The sequence below is a fragment of the Toxotes jaculatrix genome, chromosome 6, assembly GCF_017976425.1.
Source record: "Toxotes jaculatrix isolate fToxJac2 chromosome 6, fToxJac2.pri, whole genome shotgun sequence".
Lineage (NCBI taxonomy): Eukaryota > Metazoa > Chordata > Actinopteri > Toxotidae > Toxotes > Toxotes jaculatrix.
This window is the reverse complement of record NC_054399.1, coordinates 5214977-5239226: the sequence shown is the minus strand read 5'-3', so window position 1 is coordinate 5239226 and position 24250 is coordinate 5214977. Positions and strand designations below refer to the sequence as shown.

The window sequence follows — 24250 nt, the reverse complement described above, 5'->3', positions numbered from 1 at the left end:
GCAGCGGGGGAAAACCCCATCTGACTTTTATCTGGGTGTGTTTTGGAATAATTTCACACTCACATCACTGTCTCACAAAACTGAATGTCTAACATTAGAAACAAACAGAGGACACACCCTTTCAAATGTGTCAAGTGTGTCTCCCATTCAAATAGGAGACACACTTTCAGCAGTTGATATGGTAGAGTTACTTTGACTTGGCTCTGGCAGGTGCATGATGATGAGTAATACATCTTAATTTCCAACATGTATTTACTTGAGGTGGTTCAACAACTTATAACTATGACTTTCTTCATAGTAAATAAATAATTTATTAATTATAAACCAGTAATAAACCGGCTGTAAGGACATCATTTTGGTTGCCAGGTTGTGAAAAATCCATTTGACTGGTGAATATCCTCCTTTGACGTGAAGACTGAGACTATGTTTTATTTATAACTTGATGAAACTGGCAGTCGTTTGTCACTTATTTAGCGTCTCACTGTCGGGCTCCTGCAAATTATTAGGCCTGCAATTGCAAATTTGCAGTAGTGTTTGAACTGTCTGCTGGAGAGATTTTCTTTATGTATTAAAGAGCTTAAGAACAAGACTAAGAGGCTCTGTGAGGCTGTACTTAGGCACAGTGGTTCTTTGGGTTAAATGTCAGCATGCTCACAGTGACCATGCTAACATGCAGGTGTTAAGCAGGTGTCAACATTGCCATTCATAGAGCCACAGAGCTGATATTAACAAAACCATAAATTAAGTATGCTGTCAGAAAAGATGGTGCCAGCATAGACAGTGTGGAATTGCTACACATTTATTAGAGCGGCCTTGAATCAAACTCACTTTATTAATTTGGTTTTTAACAGTCGATTATAGTTATAGATCATCTGAGTTTCGTCTGATCTCACAGAGTCACTGAGGTTATTACTTGGTGAAGTGGTCTTTGAGTAATGCTTTCTTCAAAGTCGGTTTAGTAGTGCAGAGAGTAGTGCTCTTTGCGTCACTCCCATGGTCCCAGCTACCTCTCCGTGTCGCGGAGTGTAGTCCCGCTGACAGCAGCTACCTGAGGGAAGTAACCGCCAGTTAGAGCTGTCTCAACTGTATACTGAGAGAGACAAGTGTCTGCCATGTCAGGAGTCATTATGTCGCCCTGTTGTAACTCTAGAGAGGGGGAAACCACTTCCACCTCGCTCTCGGTCCCCACCCTCCCCACTAAGAAGCCTCTATTCAAGACACTTGTTGTTTCAGGAGTTTTGAGCCACAAAAGGCCACCAACAGAGCTGAGAGTCGGTCTCAGGGGCGAATCAGAGAAATCCACCTCCACACTGGACAGCAAGCCCCCCAGTAATCCTCCAGATAAACTGGAACATGCATCTTCCTCCCCACTTGCTGGTATGTTCGTCTGCTCCTCTTCTGTCTCCTCCTCTCCTTGTGAAGCCAGCATAGCAATCTGAGGTCTGTAGCTGACGTGTTCCAGCTGGCTGTCAACAAGCATTGTCCCGGTGTCTGATGTTAGTAAAGGTGTCTCTGCCGTGGATTGCCCTGATCCAGTTTGGAATACTTCGACGTGGATGTTGGGATACACGTTGTCCGAGTCCTCCAAGGAGATCAAAGTAATGGGGGACAGCGGAGGATCACTCTGGGTGGATGAGAAGGATGGTTCTGTTCCATCCTGCTGGAGGCCAAAAAAAAAAAGTGAAAATAAAAACATAGTTAGATTTAACTGACTCACCAAAGTGATGAATATAGAAAATGTCAAAGTGAAAGCAGACACTAACTGACATTAGACTGTATCTTAGTCACTGTGCTCAGAACAATGAAAATGTTTAGCAGATATAAAAAAAATGATAGTGAAGTTCAATAAAAGCAAATATAGATAACAGGAAAAATATATACGAAGGCAAACAAAGTGACCTAAACAGCACAGAAGGGGTAAAGAAGCTGAATATGGAGTGGCATGTGCAGTTCTGCAACATGTACAACATGTCTTTGGATAGTCTGTAAAATGTGTAGAGCATAATGAGTGTGTTTTTGTGTGTGGGTGGGTAGGTTGGGTTCACAGAAGTCAATCATTTTCAGGCTTTTGCTGTGGAGGGTAAACAGAGGTTAAACCTCTTGGAAAGAAGCTGTTTTTTTTTTTTTTTTTTTGTTCTAGTTTGTTCTGCTTTTCATTGTCCTGTATCTTCTTCCAGAGAGGAGGAGGTGGCAAACAAACAGTGTCTTTTTGTGATACCACTGGTATTCCTTTCTTTCAGAGGGTGGTAGTATAGACCCAATGACACGCTGAGCGGCCTTCTCCAGCCATTGCAGATCCCTCTGCAGTTCCACAGTACAGCTGCCGCACCACACTGTGAAGAAGTTGCTCAGGAGGCTCTCAATGGTGGCACGATAAAGGTTTGCCAGCAGCTGAGAGATGGTTACAGACTGAGTCAAGCTTGATATTTTGGGGTCTGTTGCTTAGTCTTTTGCTTAGAAAGTCCAGTATCCAAGAACACAGTGAGCTATCTAAGCCCAGGTCACGCAGTTATTATTATTACTCTGTTAAATACTGAATTAAAATTAGCAAACAGTGTGCTTACAAATGTGCTCTGCCCTGTGCCGGGGCTGTGAGAAGAGCTATAAAGACTGCATCATCTTTGACCTGTTGGTCCGACATTCGAACTGGCGGTTGATCGAGATCAGCCGGGATGGCAGCCTTGATGTGGGAAAGAATCAGTCTCTCGAAACTCTTGGTGATGATGGGTCTTAGAAGAACTCTGCAATAGTCATTCAGACAATTCACTGCTGCCTTCCTGGGAACCGTGGCTGACTTAAGGCAGGCGGGGACTACAGCTTGCTCTAGTAAGAGTCTGAGGGTGCCAGTGAATTCCTCTGCTAATAGGTGTGCACAGGACAGCACTCATCCAGAGACTCCAGAGGCCCAGCTACTTTGCTGATGTCAGTTCTGGGTGGATGGGTGGATCTGACCTGGTGTTGATGTAGTTTCATGGTCTGGTCCTTCCCTGGTAGTGTAGGACGGGTGTAGAGCTAGTCCAGTGTGTCTGGAAGAGGTTTGTGCAGCCAGTGTTTGTCCTCATCTCCTTCCACAGTCACCACGAGTTGTTGTTACTGAAGTGCTCTGCTCCTCTATGTGCTGATTATACCTGTGTTTGGCGTCTCTGATGCCCTTCATCACCCTCTGTCTGTATCCTGTATTAGCCCCTCATCCCCCTCTGTATCCTGTATTAGGAAACACTTTGACTGCCTTTCACATTTGTCGCACAAAACATTATGTAGGAGAGGACGGCTGATGTGTGCCCCTCCACACCCTATTGTAGTCCAGAGTGGAAAACCTCAAGAAACTATAGTGTTCAACTATCATTGAACATTTTGATAGCATATTGCTGGGATTGGTGCAGATGCTAGCTGTTACTGTTCTGGTTATTGTGCTGACAGTAGTTCACACAAGAGGAGGGAAGCATGAATGTCAGCATAGTCGGCTTCATTCGCTTGCTTTCATTACCTCCAGTAGTCTGATGGCAGTACTGTTTCCCAGTTTTGGTGGGTTTTCAAGGAGCCAGTCAGGTCCCCAGGATATACATTTTTGTTTAATCCTGAGACAGAAAGACAGTTAGGTTTTTAGCATTCAGGCGGGATGATGACAGTTTAGTATCAGATGCAGTGATGGTACATTTACAGAGAAAAAATTTTTTAATTACGAAACAGTCCTTTCCTGCCCCAGAGACAAAGCAAACACACGTGATGGTAATGACCACAGCTAACAGGTAGTTTTTTGCTGCATGGTTTAAGTTTCTGTTCATGTTAATTGTGTGGGTTCTCATTTCATGTGCTCATATTGCGGTGTGGTATTTCATGAAATCAGCCACAGTGGCATCCATCCTGGTTACTAGTAAAACAAAACCTATGTATATTCACAATCATTTGCAGGAGACTGAGAATAAAATACACGGCTACGGTTTTCCTAACTGAAAACTTTCACTATGATTAGATGATGTCTGTTGTCCGTTATGATGACTGTAGTTTTCCATGTAATGATGGATATTAAAGCAATATTGTTTAATACTAATACCTTTGTCTCACACAACTCCAGCACATCAGGTTGGCTATGATCGCTATGAAGAAGGTGATGATAAAAACAATCACAATCACCAAGCCACCTGGAAGAGATGAGAAGGGAAACACACAACAATTTAGTAGAAGAAAACACAGCTCTCTTATCTTCCCATTTAAAGCTTCCTTCCATTTGAATTACAGTTATAGGCTTAAGAAGCTGGTGTTTGTGGTTGTAAAGGGACAATGAGACCGCAGCAGGGGACTGACCTGCAGGGGCTGCAGGCAGAGAGGAGATCCGGATCCCCCGTGGCCCTTCTCCTGCTGAGGTGGATGCAGCTATCTGAAGAACCAGAGCTCCATCAGGACAGTCCAGCCAGATCCTTCTGTGGCCAGAGCCAGACACCGTGACTGGAGAGAAACAAATGAAAAACTGTTAAATGAGCTGAAATTTGCTATAAAGCTCTGTAAAGCTGAGGGGAGCTGCAGAGTGACGTGATAATTCTCTGCAGGTTCATCACTCTGTCACATAGTGTTCACATTGTCGTTTCATACATTGCTATTACAAAAATATCTGCTTTAGGCTTTATAATATGCAGTTAGACAATAATAGCTGCCTTCATTTAATGATACTGTTTTGAATTCTGTCAATATAAATCTTTACAAATGCTGATGTTGAAGGTAAATTAAACTTGGAAATAATATTTCAGTCTGTAGGTGGAATATGTGGTAAGACAACAAATCTGCAGCAAATCTGCAGGGGAAGCTTGTGTGATGTGATCGAAAGCTCCAGGACAGCTTATAAATGGACTTTGTTTTGTTAAACGTGAATTATGGAAGATGTGCTGTCCTGTGTGCTGAGATCTTGCTCTTCACAAGTCACCAGACTCTGACAAGGGACTAAGTTTTGAGATATAAGCAAAAAGAGCATGAGAGTAAGGTAATAATGAATAAAATATCAAATGAAAATACTTTAAGAAAGAAAAATGGGATCCTGTATACATAGGGGATACTCATCACACAGGGGGAAAGGGAAGCTCTCAGGTGCCTTTACACCCTCCAGAAATAGTGTGAGAAACATGCTGGTTCGTAACAGCCTTCATGGCTGCATGTGTGCACATAGCCACATGGCTTCCTGTTCGTGGTCAAAGCCAGTTCTAGAAAAGTCTATGATTCACTGAAGACACCGTGAAAATGATGACAGCTACTGTTTGGAACATCAGCGTGCTCACTACTGAACATCTGTATTCATCAGTTACAGGTCGCCAGATACATATTAAAGACAAGCAGACAGGTTTGGCACAACTACCAGTTCAGATACAGGATAAACAGAGATACAGACTTTCTGGGACAAAACAAGCCAATCTTAATGTATGGTGATGAATTTTCTTAATCAGTGCTGTAACTCTGAATTCTGTATTGTTGTTGTTTTTGATATTGAGGCTATTCCCTTTTTGTCTATTTAAATTAAAAAAATCAACACAAAAATACAATCACCCAGCACTACAACGCTTGAAATTCACCTCGTTACTGGAAGTAAGAGCAGAAAAACCCTGCTGATGCACTGAAGCTTTGTGGGAGGTGAGTATCAATGGAATGCCGGTTGCACACTTTCCATTATGAAACAGTTGCTAGAACTGAAACATAACATATGCATACGACTGCATATGTGACTTCCGACACGTTTGCATAGACACAGGGTTGCTAGAAAGCCTTAGCCCGACCTATGTAAAGCAAACATGAACATAGGGTTAAACGAGCACCATAAAGAGTTCCTGCTGTACAAGTACAGGAAACGACTCAAAGTTGTGTTTCCTCCAAACCCTCTGACTTACCCCACAATTTTCACTCTACTATCACACAACACACAAAGAAAAGCAGTAAATCCTTGCCAATCGAGAACAAACAAAAACAAAAGACTTAACACTTAACAATATTTATCAAAATAGCTGCTAATTAATTCTCTGTTGGTCGACTAACTGATTAATCAGTTGATTGTTTCAGCTTTATTCAAATATATACATAAAACAAAAGAACACTGTACAACTGCTCACCATTGAGTGCTGTTTTGCTGGAGTCCAGCATCTGAACATAAATGGTGTAGTTTGTGATGAAGCCCCTCTGCTGGTCCACAGGCAGCTCATCCCACGCGATAAGGAGCCGCCTGGCCTCATGGACCAGCACCGACATGTTGGGACTGGACACTGGTTCTGAAAAAGACATACAATGAAACACAGAGAGAGGAGGATGGGTGAAGACTCCACTGAGTATGTATATGCTGTATTTAATTCACGTGTTATCTGAATCCCTATGCAAAATCTGTCATGTGATAAACTCAGATGTTGAAAAACTTCTTTCTTTATATTTAAAAGTGTGCCAGTGAACTGGTTTTGGGGACACGCTGAGTTTCTGAATCTTACTCTGTTCTTTGGAGTAGATGAGGACGGATGATGGAGCACTGACACCTCTGGTGGTCACAGCGTACAGAGAGATATTGTACCTCACACCTGGAGCCAGACCTGAAACGATACAGGAAAACTAAACATGCTCAGCTGTAATTCACAAACATTCAGCTTTGCTAATGAACTTTGGATTCAGCTGTGTTAAGAGGATCGTGTTGATTTTAAATCCTCAACGGGTGCTGAAGTGACAAAAGCACAAACTAGAGCAATTCACAAATAACCCACAAGAGGCCGCTGTTTGATCTCAGATGAAGCCCTTGTGTCTGTCATCAGCCATAAAATGGCACAAAACATTTTGTGGCCTTTTTTATATGATGCAGTGCCAAGTTTTGTTTTCTTTCACTGTGTTTTTTTTTTTTTTGTTCCTATGTGAGCAGACAGGTTCTGTGCTGTCATTGTACCTGAATGGAAAGTGTTCTGTACCTGTGATGGAGGTGCTGTTTTGATTTTTGGCGAGCTTTTGCCACTGCAGCTCTGTCGCAGGTACACTTATCCACTCCACTACATAGTGCAGCAGATCTTCTCCAGTTGTAGACGTGTGTTTGGTTTCGGGCCACGACCAGGAGACAAGCAAAGCGCTGCCACTAGCTGCAGGAGCCAACTTTGTCAGAACAGGTCCGCAAACACCTGAACACAAAGCATTACACTTTAGTGAGCTTTCTGTATAATTAAAATTTGTTTTACTTTCTGTTTCTGTTTTGTGTTCTGTGCTGAATATTTGTGTACCTGAGTGTCTGAGCGGCACATCTGCTCGTGGGGAGGACCCATATGAGGTGACAGCGCTGATGGAAACTGCCTGAACCTGTGCTGATACCGGAACTGACCACAGGCTCCAAGGAGCAGGACAGATCACTTCCAGATTCGGATCATTCGCCAGAAAGATTTTGTAATGTTGCACCTCACCACTGTAATCCTCTGGCCGAGGAGGCTAGGGAAGGAGTCCATTCATTAAGGTTTACTTTTCTGCATCATTCAGTAAGAATGTTAAAGGAATAGTTGGCAATTATAGGAATAGTTTGACAGTTTGGGAAATATAGTTATTCATGTTCTTGCCAAGAGTTCGGGTTAAATCGGTAGTCCCTCTAAAGGTCACTGATTGACATGTTGTATCTTGCTTGTGTGGTTTTATGGGAGGGATATGTTCCAGACTGTTTCTTGTCGGGGCAAAGTCTAAGAAGTCACAGCAAAGAAAATGCTATTTTTACCACACACCCATGGTGGCGAACTTTTCACCTAACTCCACCCAAGAAATAGAAAAGGCGTACGTTCCCAGATGTCAAACTATTCCTTTAATCAATGAGCAGTGCAGTCGTTCTGTGTGTAACCAAATTAATTTATCAGAATAAATTATTTCTGGTATGCAACGTACCTTTGTATTTAAAAAAAAAAAGAAAGTGTCAGTTTAAAAGTCAGTGTTAATGAATAGTTATTGCTCATTACCTTCCATAAAACAGTCAACATCCGCAGCCCATCTGTCCCGTTGCTGCTGAACATCCTCCACACATGCAACTGCTGAGTTGGACCTAAAGATGTGGTTTTACCACAAAATGTGGGTTGTGGCATGAATGACGACAAACTTGCACATTATCGCATTCAGTTTCCTTTGTCATTCGTAATGTTGAGGTTAAGCTTGTGAACCTACCTTTTCCTGGGCTTCTTCCCTTCACAGATGGGCTCCATTTGCTGCAGGATGGGCTTTTGCCGGTGTTTAACCTGGCACGTGTCAGTCCTGTTGTTGAGTTACATGTTCTTATCTGGAACTCATATTCAGTCAGAGGCCTCAGATTGTCCACTCTTAACAGACCCTCTCTTAGCTCTGTTTCCTCTCTCACTTCCTATAAAACATCAAGGCATTAGGTCACGCTACTCACTGCCACTGTCCGAAAAAAAACAAATGCTGCAAATAACCACAAGGCTGTCATTTTACCCAGTAGTCATTATGTGTGCGCAGCCTGATGTAGGGTCTGAGATGCACTGAGGATTCTGTGGTTTTCCACTGCAACGTGGCTGCTATGGAACCGTTCCCAAACTCCATCCACACAATACGAGGGGTCTCTGGCATCACTGCGAAACAAAAGAACATTAAAGTAGTGTGCAGTGTGATGAGATCTCAGAACAACTAAATATTATAAAACCAAAATAAAATACTAAAACTGTGATTAATAATTCAACAATGACTCAAAAAGTCAAAGCGGTTGATGCTCAAACTTGAAAGAGTGAAATGAAACAGTGACTTAGGTGAATGGAAAGGATCATTAATTCATCTCTAAGAGATGTTACAAAAGCACTGAAACAGTTTTGCTTATAGCCAGCCTACGTTAGTTCAATGGTGATAATAGATGAACTATCTCAACATGACAGTTTACGGGATGACTCATTTCTTTAGAAAATACATGATAATTCCACTGAAAAACATTTTTTAAACTGTTTTTATGTAGATGCACAGTCATTCATAAAGATGTGTGTTTAACAGAAGTGAGAGCTCACCAATATCTTTTACACACAGGATGAAAGGATCAGACTGAGATGCTCCAAAGTGGTTATAAGCAGTGACGATCAACTGGTATTTAGTGTTTTTATCTAAAACTCCTCGTGGTATGGTGATTTCTTCAGAATCCTGCGTCTGATTGAAATGTATCTGGGTCATATTTTCTCTGAAAAATAAGGTTTGCTGTTATCAAAAGTACCTATTAGCAATCTAGGAAGAAGGCAAGGAGAGACAACAGCTGCATTTGAACTCAACATAACACCATACCTGCTGACGGAAACGTTGTAGGTAGTAGAGAGGTGAGTTTCCTGTCCACTCTCCCATGAGCAGTCTATAAAGTCTGAGCTCCTCGTCGTTTCACAGACAATGTTTTCGGGTTTATCTGGGGGGACTTCAAGGGAAAAAGATGGCAAACAAAATAGAAAAATAATGAAAAGCAAATTATTGTTTGCAGGCTGAGAAATGCAAAAATAATATGTTTTCCATTTTTTTGTGCACACTAGTCCAAAATTGCACACAAAAACATGCAATGACTTTTCCGAGAGTAAACCAGGGGAAGACGTTTAACGTAACATTATCCATCATCACAGACACGCACACACACACGCACACACACACACGCACACACACACATACACACACACACACACACACACACACACACACTAGACAGAGAGGAAAAAAACCCTTTTCCTGACTTTTATGACTAGGCTGTGATCAGACTACGGTTTCTCAGTCACATCTGGCAACACTGTCTCTCTCTGTACTGCTGTGACTACACAAAAGTAACAGAAATGAAGTACACCGTAGAGATGAATATGCTGAATCACCATAGCAACCACTCCAAACACCCTAACAACCACCTGGCATAATCGAAAAACAATGTAGTAGCCACCTACAGCACCCAAGCAACTACACAGTACCAACTTAGTAACTGCCTAGCAACTGTCCTGAACACCACCAATCACTTTTCAACCACCTACTTAAGACCTTGCTACCACCCAACAACATTTTAATAGCCATGACACACTTCACTACCTGCAGTATCAAGTCCTCGTAAATTTGTTTCTAAATTACTGTACGTTTGAATGTAATTCTGTGTTTGCACGTGAATTCTCTTCAGAAAATATTGCTGCTTCTGTTTAAACCATACAGTCTTAATTCTATGTGAGTGTAGACACATCAGAGCCAAGTACGTACGCCCGCCTTGTAGGTCCAGTCCACTGACAATCTTAGACAGCTGACCACTCTTCTTCTTGCAGCGCACTATAGATTGTGGCGTCTGGACATTGTGCAGATGAAACATCACCGTGGTGCAGTTGACTTTCTTCAGAGGGGCAACGGTCTTGCCATTCAGTTCCAGGGACATTTTTAACCTGGAAGTCAGTAACATAAACTGCATCTGAACAAAACTTTATTTTTTTTTTTTTTAAAGAGGAAGAGTATAACAAAACAGAGAAACATTCATTAGATGTCTGCATGAATTTTATTCATGTATTGTATCTGAAACATTCTTACTCTTGTTCGCAGTTTTTGAAGTGGCAGTACACTGTCAAGTTTGAGCCAATGAGGAAGGGGGGTGCTGGCTCTACTGTCAGGTAGCCAAGTCCAATGAAGCGCTGGCAGCCAACAGGTAGCAGAGGGCAACCTGTCCAGTAAAGACAGACACACAGAATCATCAGAGCACCAGTGTCATTCAAGGCTGAGGAGCTATGTTTGGTTTTAAGCGTATGATTAAAATTAGATAGTACATATGAATACCTGCTGCTCTGTAAACACATTTACTGTAAATCCCAACAATGCTGTCAAGGATGTGACTCTGTGACACTAACTTTCTTCTCTCTCTTTGCAATTTTATGGTCTGTTTATGGTCCATGGTCTCCATTACTGGTTTTGCACGTATGCATGCTGAGAAAGGCCTGAGACAGCTACCAAGCTGTGCAGCTCGACTGCACCAAAGAGAAACAGGCAATAGTTATAATGTGAATAGACAGATAAGATACTCACGCTTTATGGAAAAGTTGAGAAGTATGATGATACATCTCCAAATAGTTGAGTAGAGATTCATTTCAGCTCATCCTCGTTAATCACAAAGAATCCACTCAAGATCAATCAGCACCTGTAAACAAACACGTTGCTCTTCTTGATTAACATTTCTTTCTAAAGAATCTCTTATTTCGTACATAAATAAAATGAGATCTTCAAAACTTACCGTCAGTGTACAAGAGATAACTTGAGAAGCAGACACAGAGTTGTGTTGAACCTCTCGTTTGTTTAAGCACAGATCTGTTGCTGATAAAGAAGTAAAAGCAGCTCCAGTCATAGCAGCTCTGTGACACACGTGCTGCAGCAGATAAGTTAATTTAAAAGCTTTTCTTATCAAGATACCATCCAACAAGTTCTCAGCCGTAGTCACAGTTTCTTCAGATGACTTTCTCTGTGAGATGCATCTGCCTAAAGTGATCTCTGCTGTGCAAATGAAACATCTTAAAGAGGCCAGTGACCTAGTTTGGTGGTATTTTGGCAACTACAGAAACTCTGAACATTTGTTCGAGTACCCTAGTGTCCTACTTCAGCTGCACACCACAAACACCCGGATTATTTCAAAGATCAATGCACTTGAGCACCTGCTCTCATTAAACATGCTGCCGCTAGCAGATAATAAAGAAACCGACCCAACATGTAACATGTTCTATGACATCAGAGCCTACTTTGAAGAAGATGCTGACCTTAGCTTCACAGCAACCTCGTTTTTTGTTTTTTTTTTCCCGACTGGTGCTGACCTGTCTCAGTGTTTCTTACAGAAATTCTAAATTTGCTGCTGCTGTGACTGGCAAAAGCTATAAGTGCGCACACACATCATGATCATAAATGTAAATGGTCTGCCCTGTGAATGGTTAGGTTAGTTTGAATTTGAGGTTAGTTAAAAACAAACTTACACTTTTAGCTTGAAAGAGGTCACGTCACATAAAAAAACCAGCCCATGTCTCTCTCACTGAGCTCGCTGCTTATGTTCATGGTCCCCTCAAAGTGTCGACTGTGTTTCAGGAAAGATGAGCACGGACTGAGATCTTGTCTGGCTACTAACGTTTTTGTGATTTCTGTGAGTTATTTTCCATTTCTACCTTCAAAAGCTTTGCAGGGAAAAACCAGAAGCTTGAGGGAGTGAACGTTCATGTAAAGATAAAAGAGACCTCAAGCTTGAGGTTTTCTGATTTTCAGAATTGCTGTGCTTTCACACTAAATGTTAGAGGTTCACGTTGAGAAACAGAAGAAAGTTCAGCATTTTACATGTAAACAATAGAAGATGGTGCTTGATACGTGAAGACAGCAAATATTGTGAAAGACATCAAATACAGATTGAACTGTTTATTGACAATTTCTGTCACACAAGCTTCATACACTGCAGAAGCTGAATTATCCAGTTTACTGCAAGCTACATTCCTAATAACAATAAATTGTCAAGCTGTCAAACAGCAGCACTATCTGACTGGGATTGTGGTGTAATGTCTAATTTGGGTGTTTTTCTCACCTGCCAAACCTCAGACTGAAACCACAATGTAAATACAAATAGCAATCTGAATGAGGAGAGTGCACTAAATATCAGTTATTTATTTTATTATATTGTTTTATTCCATATTTGAATACGGAATAGATTATTTTAATATTATTTAAAGGTTTATACTGAGAGGAAGAAAAGTACTTCCAAATTAAGCTTTAATCAAACAGTAGGAACAGAATAATATAGCAGATAGTGTTAATCTACTTCAACATTACAGCTACACTCGGGACAGTTAGTGGCTTATCGTGGTACAGCACGAAGGCGGTAAGGTTTGGGACAGCGAGTGGCTCCCAGCTTGAACTCCAGACTGGGCTGTTCTCCAGCAGGTGCTGACAAGGAAAACCTCTGAAGGAGGGAGGTAAAGATGAGGAATAACTCCATCTTTGCCAGCTGTTCCCCAAGACACACGCGTTTACCTGAGAATACACAATGCATCAGATGAGTCTGATTCACAGAAATCCCAAGGGACTCACAGAAAATCACTGCAATTCAAGGATAAGAGAGAGACACTGATCCCCTCCCAACTTTCTTACAAAATAATGACAGTAATGTGTTGCGGTAAACGCTAACACAGGTAAACAACTGATGGAAAGCAACAGAATGGATCTTTTTTTTCTTTTCCTCCATAAAGCTCTTGGTTTTAAACAACATATAACTGAGTTTTAGAGAGTTATAACAACTGACTAACCTGCTGAAAAGGGAAGGAAGGCCTCTCTCTTCCTAAATTTACCATCCTGGTCCAGGAAGTGTTCAGGGTTGAAGGAGTGTGGAGTTTCCCACATGGACTTATCATGAAGAACCGAGTATAGCGTGGGCAGGATCATGGTGCCCTGAAGAGATAATATTAGTGTAAAGGGCCGAGGAAACACCTTTTTCTATTACTTGTTCCAATTAATTTGTCAAAATTCATTAACACAAAAAGACACTTGAAGAACTTCTCGCCCACGTTGGTTCAAAGGTTGAGCTTTAAAGTTCATTTTTGACTTTTGAAACAGCTGAAAAAATAAACATAATACCTGAAAATACTGAAAAATCTAAATCAAAAAATGGTCTAAATTAATTTTTTTAATCCTTTATTTTCCCTCAAGTTGTTCCCAACTGGGGGAAATTACTCTCTGAATTTTACCCACGCCAAGTGAACGAAACACACACACAAAGCATGCACACACACACACACACACACTAGAGACGCTGGGGCAGGGGGCTGTCTACTGGGGTGCCCGGGGAGATGGGGTGAATCGGTGCCTTGCTCAAGGCACCACAGTCATGGTTGCATGGGAGGGGTGTCTCCTTCACCACCACCATTCCATTGTGCTTGGACGAGGGATCGAACGACCGGCGACCCTCTGATCTCAGGCCGGTCCAAAGCCGCATTCTTTACTTGCAGCAGCACGGCCACCCCCAAACCAAAATGAGAATAGTTAATTCTGCCAATTGTTGTTTACAATGTGAAGAATTAATTTTGAAAATCAGCTTTTACGCTCAAATGGAAGAGGAGTTCTTAGATGAGAAGAGTTCCAAAAAAGGGAAATTTGACTTTATCTGAACAACTGAATTTGCTGATTAAGAATATGTGATATGATCAAAACTGCCAGAACAGCTACTAAAAGGATCCTGTGGTAGGATTATTTAAGCTTTAACCTTGGCTCCAAGAACATTTCAGTTCTTATCAATACAGTATAAAAATCAACTTGCAGGGTTGGTGTACTTTTTATTAAAGTTATGTTTACATTGTTGAAAGGGACTGGTTTGAAAACCATTGTTAAATCATTAAAATGTTTGTGTGTAAAAAAAAAAAAAAAAAAAAAAAAAAAGGCCAATTTTTGAGTAAGTGGACCAAAAGCAAGGCATTCAAAAGCTTTGCCAGAAAATCCAACTTCCAAAGCAAACAAATCCAAAACAAACAATAAGCAAAGGGCTCACATAAAGCAGTTCTTTCTAAAATGTGCATGTGTACCTTTGGGATGGTGTACATGTCGAGCACGGTGTCCTTGTTTGCCATGCGGACCAAATTGAGGGGGATGATGTCCGCCATTCTCTGGATCTCATGCATGACTGCATCAGTATAGGGCATGTTTTCTCTGTCACTCACTGAGGGCTGTCTGGACGAACCAATCACAGTATCTATCTCGGCTTGAACTTTCTCTGCACACAGTGAAAACAGGAAACGATGTGAAACTGCATTTACAACTGAGGGGAAGATTGGGTGAAACACATCCCTCACACTTTGTCACACAGGGCTGACCCGTGAGAGACCACTGATACTACAGAGTTCTCTTACAGGCGTGGGGGAGGGACAGATATTACTCATACACATGTGCACACACACACATACACAAGCACCTTGTATGTGAGGGTAGTAGATCATGTACAGGAGTGCCCAGTGTAAAGTAGTGGTAGTGGTTTCAGTTCCAGCGCCAAACAAGTCCAGGGCACAAACAGACAAATTCTGTAAATCAAATCCAGAATCTTTGTCCTCCTTCTATCAGCGACAGAAAAAGACAGAAGTGAAAATGAGCTGACATATTTCTGTAGAAAATGCGTACAGAACAAACACGATGCTGTCGCATAAAAATACTCACCTCTCCCATTTCTAAAAGGAAGGAGTCAATATAGTCTCTTGGTGAGGAAGGGTCAAAGTTTTCCCTGTGCTCTTGGACTTTAGTTTCGACGAAGTCAATGATCTTCTGTGTCAGAGCGAATATCCTCTGGTGAGGTCCAGGCAGCCACTTCATGAGCCAGGGCACTGTGTTGTAAATCTACAGAGTTGGAGGAAAGACACCACATCGTCTGACAGCCTGGGAACAGACACCTTCAAGTACCTTCAAAACACTGATGGAATCCAGCAAAACAAATCTGTTTTTTTGCTGAATTAGTCCAAAAAAACTGACATTTGTATTGGTTAAACCATCTCTCAGTGGGTTTTCTATAAAACTTATGGTAACACTTAAAGCCAGCAATTTACAGTGTGATTTTGTTGTATGGAATCAGGAGCCAATGTGGAAGTGAGTAAAAAATTGTGAATTTTTAGTGCAAAGCAGAAATACTTCCATATATAAATAACTCTTAAGCATTTCTGTAAATTCTGTGTAGCTCCAGTGTGCAGTAGCGGGAAACAAAACTTAAGATTGGGCAATAAGGTGTTCACAACCGTGTTGACAATGTGTAATTAAAGAGTGAAAAAAGGGGGAACAGCCAGACATTATATCACAGCCCACATAAGACGAAGTTACACGCACAGTACAGGGAATTATCATCATGTCTTTTACTTCATTGTATGAGTTGGAATAAGGAAGAAATGAGATATGGGTCTATTATTGTGTTTATTATTATTTTAATTACACAGTAAGAAACAGGTATGTGGGCTGTAATAACAGGCTTCAGCTTGTTGTACTGGTCTTTGTATTTCAGTAAAGGACGCAATGAAGGCTCACCTGTGCCCACAAACCTCCCTCTAAGTACACCAGCTCATTGAAGTTCTGAAGAATAGACTGGTACTGCTTGTCAGTGTACTCAAATCGATCCCCAAACACCAAGCAGCAGATGACGTTGGACACAGCATTGTTTAACAGTGGCTGGGCATTAAAAGGCTTTCCTGCAAAATAAAAAAAAAAAGAAAAGAAAATATAGATGAGAAATATGAAAGACGTGCAGGCCCTCAGATAATGAAGCAGAGAAACAGATAGTCTCATGCACATGGAGGTGTTGGTGAGTGCTTCTGCGTTGTAAGGAAAGGGAAATCACACATGATAAAAAAGTGTGCTACCCTCTGACTAGTTAAGGAGCACAAGTTGATTAGTTGCTGCTTGTAGGAAAATAAGATTTGTTTCGTGCCTTCCTCAGCTGCAAAAGCCTCGGCGAGATACCGGCACTCCAGCTGGATGGAGGGCTCCAGGGACTTCTTGCCCAAGCCAAAGTTTTTGAGAGTATGAAGAGCAAATCTCCTCTGCTGCTTCCATGGATAACCACTTGATGCCACAAGACCTTTTGGAAACACAATCAGCATTAAACTGTATGTGAGCGGAACATGACATTTAGTATGGTGTCGGTCTGATGCTACAGCTCTAAATAAATACTAACTAGCAACTTTATCTACAAAATTACCTTTATTCTTGATCAGTACATCAAACAGTGGTATGGTGGGACGATCCGTGTAGTCCTCCCCATTTTGGACCAGGGCTTCTCTCATAAGTTTATAGCCATTAATGACCACAGTTCTTCCACCAAAGAGGCGAAGGCTAAAAACGTTCCCATATTTCTCTGCAAACTGAACACAGACAGCAGGTTAGTATTTATGCAAACTGAACACAGACAGCAGGTTAGTATTTATGCAAACTGAACACAGACAGCAGGTTAGTATCTTTGCTTCATTACTGGAGGGCTGAGGGACAAATATGGATCTGCCTGACGTGGGTTTGATGTTGATCTTTTCTATACTTTCAATACTGGCTCCTTCCGCACTGAGCAAACAGGCAGTGAGATATAAATCTGAAACGTGACACTAGAGCATACCCTACATGGCAACACTACCCTGCCCTCCCTTCGGTGGGCACAAAATCTACATAACACACCAAAGAAGCATTAAAGGACACTCAATGAACGTTGGTATCTCAGTCTTTGGTCAGGGGAAAGCAAAATAAATGTGTCTGGATCAGATGGGCTCCAGCGTGTTTGGCGTGGACCCGGCCAGGACCAGGTCGGTAAACTATATCACTGACTACAGAAGCACTGTATTCTATTATACTTTATTGTTTAACTTTATTATTATTATTTTCTATTTAAACCTGTGACATTTTCACTCCACGGGACGGTGTTTCATTCTGTGCGTATGGACTCATACCTCTGTGAACTGCAGGTGAAGCCGAGCGGGATCAATGCGATGGAGGTCGCCAATCACAGGGAGAGCCCACGGGCCGGGGGGAAAGTTTCTCGGCGCTCTGTTCTTCACAATATCAGACAGCAGCAGGAAAACACACAGGAATATCAAAACACTCCAGCCGTCTATCCACTCCAAGCCGAGTACACTGTTTACTGTGTCCATTGGTTAGCTGGAAGACAACTACGCTGTCACGATCGCACAGAGCTCAGTACAGTAAACAAGCCATAATTTACAATCTGACCCAAAATGATAACAAGAAATTACTTCCGGTGTTGTTGTTCGCCTGCTTGACCTTCAAAATAAAAGCATTTCATGGACTCACTGAAGTAATGTACGATAAAGCTTAACTTTGAAAAAAAAAAAAAAAAGTACAGTACTGTGTACAAATGTATTCTGTTAACTTCCACCACTGTATCCTTGTACATATATTTTATCTGATATGATAAAGCTGCCCCAAGGCCCTGACCCCTGACCCCAAGGGGCTCTAAAGGAGCCCCAGGTTCGGTGTATGTCTGTTCGGTTTTGTAATTTTGCTTATTGCAAATTGCAAATAAGAATCTGCACCACAAGTATAAGATCAACTAAGGTGGGGCCATGCATTACTAGCTAGTTTTATAGCCATGTATTTTAGAGTGACCCTGAATTAATACCTATTTTTAAAACTTTGTTTTTGTTTATGTTGTGTTTATATTATGCATATTCTCCATGAAGTTGCTGATTAATGACCACTAGCTTACACAAATTATTAGAAGTATTGTTAGCACTGGAAATAGGAACTGATGTGAACCTTGTACATGTTGGCACATACAGGGTGGTGGGTTCAGTGGGCGCCCAACCACAAATATTTGCCTTGCCCGCCCCTCCACAATGGTTGATCCGGTCATAATAGTATTAGTAGTCGTGGAAAGTGAAGACATTTTGGTCTTCATTTTTCCAGAAATCTGTTTAACAGTTAGAAGTTGGATTTAGGGGTAAAGCTATTGTTAGGTGTAGGCAATGGTAAAGGTTAGAGTCGGGGATAGTTATACAGAGGTGATGGTTTAGGTGAGGGTTAGGGACTGGGAAATGCATTGTGTCATAGAGGGTCCTCAGAAGAAGTAGAAATGGTGAGGTGTAGGTGATGTATCACATCTATCTTTATTGCTGATAGTTACTAAATTATTTTATAGTGCACACTTTGATACTGGGTCACATGTATCTGGCAGCTAAACTCATGTATTCTGACACTGCAACACTTTTTACTACACACACATCCATAAAAATTAATGTACTGTAAAAAAAAACAAAAAACAAATCACTGACTGATTACCGACAAATTATCTTCAATAAAACTACTAGGAAAACTTTGTTGCCCTAACATGCAGCACATATGCATACAGTCAGCAACCAGCTGGACAAGTTCAAGCTCCAGCTTTGTTTTTATCTTCAGCAAGGAGGTCAGAGGGCCTCAGAGGCAACCAGTGTTATATAACATTTCCTTTAAAAAAAAATTCCATTTCCCTCCACTCCTCACACAAATATCAAACGTGAGACACACCACCACCCTGTCTGCACGGGAAAAACCAAGATTTTTCAGACTGCTTTTTCTAATATCTTCATCATGATTTTTCAAGCAATTTTTGATTGTATGGGCTTTAGCGGGTGGCTCTTGTTTGGTTTTGTGTTGTTACTTTTGACTGATGTGGTGAGGAACTGGAAGCCTCACAACTTTCCACCTGGACCCTCGGCTGTGCCTTTTCTGGGAAATATCTTTACTGGAGTTGACTTCAAAACAATGGAGAAGGTGAGGCGAACAGTAACAGCATAAAATATGTGCATGTGAGTCGGGGAGAGCAGAGAACGTCTTTACAGCCATGACTAACAATACATACAAAACATTGCTTTGATTGCTGCAATTAAAAAGTGTTTTCTCAACATGTTCATGTATTTTACCCAGAGTGAAGTGTATTTTCTCCTGCTTGATAGGCTACAGAGTTTATACAAAATAATGCAGCATTGTCTTTATTCCTGTTCCAGGTAAAATTTGTACATTGAAAGATTGAAAAAATACTTTGAAAAAATCTTTGCTAATCATTTCCTTTCTTGAAAAATAATTTGTTTTTAAATACAGCTGGCTCAGGAGTACGGCCCCGTGTTTAGCTTGAGGAGAGGCAGTGAGAGGATGGTGTTTATTTCAGGATACAAGATGGTCAGAGAGGCTCTTGTCAACCAGCTGGACAGCTTTGTTGATCGACCTATCGTTCCTCTTTTCCATGTTGTCTTTAAGGGCCTCGGTGAGTATGTGAATAAACGAGAGCATGTAGAAATGGTACAAAAAATGGCTTTTCTCCACAGTAAAACTAAATCTTTTTATGCTGTGTTCAAGGATTTCACTAAAAATCATGGTTTAGACTGCTAGCCTATGTGGGACTCAATACTGTGAATGTAGAATATGTGTAGTGTTGATATGTCAGTGTCTACAACTTGTCTGTCACCATGAGAATGCACCAAGTAACATAAGTAAGAGTTCTAAAATGTGTAAAGGCAGGGAATTAATAAAAAGAAATAATGAATAAATGCAGCCCAGTGCATGTTATTCTGAAACATCAATCTCTGTGCAGAGTTTGCTCTGTTAATAACTTGATTTTATGTTTTTCACAGGCTTAGCTTTGAGCAGTGGTTACCTGTGGAAGAAACAGAGGAAGTTTGCCAACAGTCACCTGCGTTACTTTGGAGAGGGCCAGAAATCGTTGGAAAGATATATTGAAGTTGAAAGCAACTTTCTTTGTGAAGCGTTCAAAGAGGAACAAGGCAAGCAGATAGCTCATGTGACTTGCCTAAATTGTTTGCCATGCTCTAAAGTGATGTTTCTAGTATAACTTATCATCACTTGGATTTAATTTACTTTATTCCCAGGAAGACCATTCAACCCCCACTACACCTTAACCAATGCAGTGAGTAACATCATCTCCTCTGTGGTCTTCGGACATCGCTTTGAATACAGCGATCAAAGCTTTCGCAAGTTTCTGGAATTAGACAACGAGGCCATTGTGCTCGCTGGCTCTCCTCGGACTCAGGTAATTCCTGTCTAAACTATTATCTTTTGATCACAAAACACACTGCACTGCTACTTTATAACTGATCTAAGACTTTGTCCCATCAAACAGCTGTATGATGCCTTCCCTGGTTTGATGAAGTACCTGCCAGGACCTCACCAGACTGTCCACAGAAACTACAAAGAGCTGACAACGTTCCTGAGAAAGGAAATAGAGAAGCACCAGGAGGAGTGGAACCCTGATGACCCTCGCGATTACATCGATGTTTACCTGCAAGAGATGGAGAAGGTGGGATCTGTTTTCATTTTCAATAAAATACATGTTCCATCAATGAATAATAATGCATAAAGTAGCCTCTAACTCAACCCTGTGTCATAAAATAACCTTTTTTCCCTGTTGACATATTGCCAGAAAAAAGAAGATCCTCAGGCTGGCTTCAGCATCGAAACCCTGCTGATATGCACCCTCGACCTGATGGAGGCTGGGACAGAAACGACTGCCACCACTCTACGCTGGGCGCTCGCGTACATGATACACTACCCAGAGATTCAGAGTTAGTCCGAAGTATTCTCATGAAAGTTTTTAATTATTTTTTTTCCATGTTATTTCAAGTGTATAATGGCCAGTGAGCTTTCTGTTGTGGTACTGACTTTGCTTACTCACTCAGAGAAAGTCCAGGAAGAGATAGACAGAGTGATTGGACAGTCTCGTCAGCCCACCATGGCCGACAGACCCAACATGCCCTACAGTGACGCTGTCATCCATGAGATTCAAAGGACAGGAAATATTGTTCCATTGGGATTCCCCAAAATGGCCAGCAAAGACACTACACTGGCAGGATACTTCATACCCAAGGCAAGGGACTATTTACCAGACTCACCCAGAGATGAATGCTAAGTTGTAAAATTTGCAAATTATTTATTCACATGTTAATACGTGACTTGTTTTTTCCAGGGCACAGCTATTACTACAATACTATCTTCTGTGCTGTTTGATAAGAATGAGTGGGAGACGCCCGATACCTTCAATCCCGAGCATTTCTTGGATTCAAAGGGCCAGTTCCGCAGGAGAGATGCCTTCTTGCCATTTTCAGCAGGTTTGTTTTCTTCTCTTACAAGAATTTCTGCCGACACAAGTCAGAACAGGAGCATGTATCACTGGTGAGGAATATGCTATATATAAAGCTGCTGTGGATTGTTACCACCCCCTCTTTTCCCCCAGGTAAACGTATGTGTTTAGGGGAGAACCTGGCCAAAATGGAGCTCTTCCTTTTCTTTACATCTCTCCTCCAACGCTTCACCTTCTGTCCCGTTCCCGGAGAAATGCCCAGCTTGGAGGGTGTTCTGGGCTTCACCCACTCCCCAGCCATATTCAGGATGCTAGCCATACCTCGCTGATTTTCTCCACCTCTTCAGTTATTCCCATCCCAACCATAAAACCAGCACAGATGAGTGGGATCTCCACATTCTTTTTGTGACCACAAAATCAAAGATCCTGGAACTTAGAAGCAGTAGAGAATATTAAAAGCCCATCATCTTTTGTGAAGTAATAACGAAATGACTGTATAGCCAACCTGCAACTGAAAAATTATTTGCATAATATGCTATTTGAACATTTTACTTTTTATCAAGATTCAGTTTAGCTTTACAAACATTAAGTCACAGGAGTGTGGACTAGTCTGGTTACCTTTAGTTTGATTGTTACAGGTAATTAAAGCTCTTTTGTCAGTCCACCCACAGCAATATTTTCACTTATTGTGCCTGTGTAACTCTCTTCTGTGTTCCACTTAAAACTCCCCTTTTAGTTTTGTTGCACAGACTACTAACCCAGCCTCACTACAAATGTTACAGTTATATATATATAACAAAACTACTCTACAATATACATGTACAGATGCATTAACTATTACTGGCGTGACAAGCTTTTGCTTTTATGACACTGTAAAATTAACATATAACATTCATAAACTGTTTATCCATTAAGTGTTACATAAGGTAATAAGCTTTTATTGGCTTCATCATTTATCAGTATTGAACCTCAATAGTTCATGGTATATTGTCCATTAATATTTCCATTACATCAGGATGAGTTACGCATTAGCTGCACATTAATTAAGCACTGGTTCTGTTTTCTGAAGGTTTTACCCTCACGTAGATAAAACCGCATATGACACAGATTCATATGGCGAAGGCTAAAAACGTTCCCATATTTCTCTGCAAACTGAACACAGACAGCAGGTTAGTATTTATGCAAACTGAACACAGACAGCAGGTTAGTATTTATGCAAACTGAACACAGACAGCAGGTTAGTATTTATGCAAACTGAACACAGACCGCAGGTTAGTATTTATGCAAACTGAACACAGACAGCAGGTTAGTATCTTTGCTTCATTACTGGAGGGCTGCGGGACAAATATGGATCTGCCTGACGTGGATTTGATGTTGATCTTTTCTATACTTTCAATACTGGCTCCTTCCGCACTGAGCAAACAGGCAGTGAGATATAAATCTGAAACGTGACACTAGAGCAGAGGTCACTAACAGGCGGACCGCGGTCCGGGTCCGGACCCAGACGCCGTCCTATGCGGACCCAGACCTACAATCAATAAATTATCGATTATTCTATATCACGACGGGACGCTAATATTTTAACCAGCACAGCTTTTCTAGTCTTTACAGTATCTATTTAGCGGACCTTACAGACCAATTGCATGCGAGTTAAGCCATCCCACGTGACGCTGCTCAGCCAATCAAATTTGAGAGTGAAAGCGCGACTCTGAATTTTGAGACGAGAGAGATCAGAGGTGAGTGACAGGTGGAAAGGGAAGTTAGCGATACAAGGAAATGACATTTATAGACAAGTGAGCCGGCGACAGGAAGAGAAGACAGAGAGACGAGTGAGCGGGAGACAGGGAGAGACGATGGCCCTGACACCATTCCAGCCCAGATTTACTTATACTTAACAAATTAAGTGACAATAAATATTTTTGAATTGTACTTTGTTTAACAGTCAGTTGTACATGTATGTATATGTATGCACTAACAGGCATCTATATATATATATATATATATATATATATATATATATATATATATATATATATATATATATATATATATATATATAATGTTTGACATTATGGTGTTCCGGACCTTCGCTTGAAGAAATTTTCTCTCTCTGGACCGCTTAAAATTTTAGTTGAATACCCCTGCACTAGAGCATACCCTACATGGCAACACTACCCTGCCCTCCCTTCGGTGGGCACAAAATCTACTTAACACACCAAAGAAGCATTAAAGGACACTCAATGAACGTTGGTATCTCAGTCTTTGGTCAGGGGAAACCAAAATAAATGTGTCTGGATCAGATGGGCTCCAGCGTGTTTGGCTAAAATATATCACTGACTACAGAAGCATTGTATTCTATTATACTTTATTTTTTAACTTTATTATTATTATTTTCTATATTTTCTATTTAAACCTGTGACATTTTCACTCCACGGGACGGTGTTGCTGTGCGTATGGACTCATACCTCTGTGAACTGCAGGTGAAGCCGAGCGGGATCAATGCGATGGAGGTCGCCAATCACAGGGAGAGCCCACGGGCCGGGGGGAAAGTTTCTCGGCGCTGGAAAACGCACAGGAATATCAAAACACTCCAGCCGTCTATCCACTCCAAGCCGAGTACACTGTTTACTGTGTCCATTGGTTAGCTGGAAGACAACTACGCTGTCACGATCGCACAGAGCTCAGTACAGTAAACAAGACATAATTTACAATCTGACCCAA

The 24250-nt window shown here is 41.3% G+C and overlaps 3 protein-coding genes and 1 long non-coding RNA gene across 6 annotated transcripts; 1 reads left to right on the top strand and 3 right to left on the bottom strand.

The window, feature by feature from the left end:
• Positions 1–415: 415 nt before the first annotated feature.
• Positions 416–12004, bottom strand: il23r (interleukin 23 receptor). 3 transcript variants are annotated; one of them, XM_041039529.1, is made up of 17 exons: positions 11925–12004; positions 10993–11104; positions 10504–10633; positions 10186–10361; positions 9253–9376; positions 8985–9151; positions 8425–8561; positions 8140–8332; positions 7938–8020; positions 7224–7425; positions 6921–7124; positions 6456–6554; positions 6090–6245; positions 4306–4446; positions 4055–4142; positions 3488–3578; positions 416–1660 (listed from the first exon to the last, which is right to left on the bottom strand). In XM_041039529.1, exons 2-17 carry the CDS (start codon positions 11051–11053, stop codon positions 1004–1006), a joined length of 2709 nt encoding a protein of 902 aa, XP_040895463.1. In that variant the 5' UTR covers positions 11054–11104; positions 11925–12004; the 3' UTR covers positions 416–1003. The 3 variants fall into 3 exon arrangements, with proteins under 3 accessions (XP_040895463.1, XP_040895462.1, XP_040895464.1); XM_041039528.1 differs by lacking the exon at positions 11925–12004 and adding an exon at positions 11198–11378; XM_041039530.1 differs by lacking the exon at positions 11925–12004 and adding an exon at positions 11198–11378 and having other exon boundaries at positions 416–1657.
• Positions 12005–12349: 345 nt separating this feature from the next.
• LOC121183059 (cytochrome P450 2J4-like) lies at positions 12350–17588 on the bottom strand. The gene is made up of 9 exons (XM_041039893.1): positions 17388–17588; positions 16652–16814; positions 16382–16531; positions 15982–16142; positions 15130–15306; positions 14891–15029; positions 14505–14692; positions 13236–13377; positions 12350–12963 (listed from the first exon to the last, which is right to left on the bottom strand). Exons 1-9 carry the CDS (start codon positions 17586–17588, stop codon positions 12788–12790), a joined length of 1497 nt encoding a protein of 498 aa, XP_040895827.1. The 3' UTR covers positions 12350–12787.
• A 1438-nt stretch (positions 17589–19026) lies between these two features.
• LOC121183060 (cytochrome P450 2J2) lies at positions 19027–22607 on the top strand. The gene is made up of 9 exons (XM_041039894.1): positions 19027–19209; positions 19537–19699; positions 20067–20216; positions 20322–20482; positions 20573–20749; positions 20873–21014; positions 21129–21316; positions 21416–21557; positions 21683–22607. Exons 1-9 carry the CDS (start codon positions 19027–19029, stop codon positions 21856–21858), a joined length of 1482 nt encoding a protein of 493 aa, XP_040895828.1. The 3' UTR covers positions 21859–22607.
• On the bottom strand, positions 20610–24212 carry LOC121183063. The gene is made up of 3 exons (XR_005894185.1): positions 23995–24212; positions 21484–21584; positions 20610–20731 (listed from the first exon to the last, which is right to left on the bottom strand). It is a non-coding gene; the product is annotated as an uncharacterized LOC121183063 (long non-coding RNA).
• Between the last annotated feature and the right edge of the window lie 38 nt (positions 24213–24250).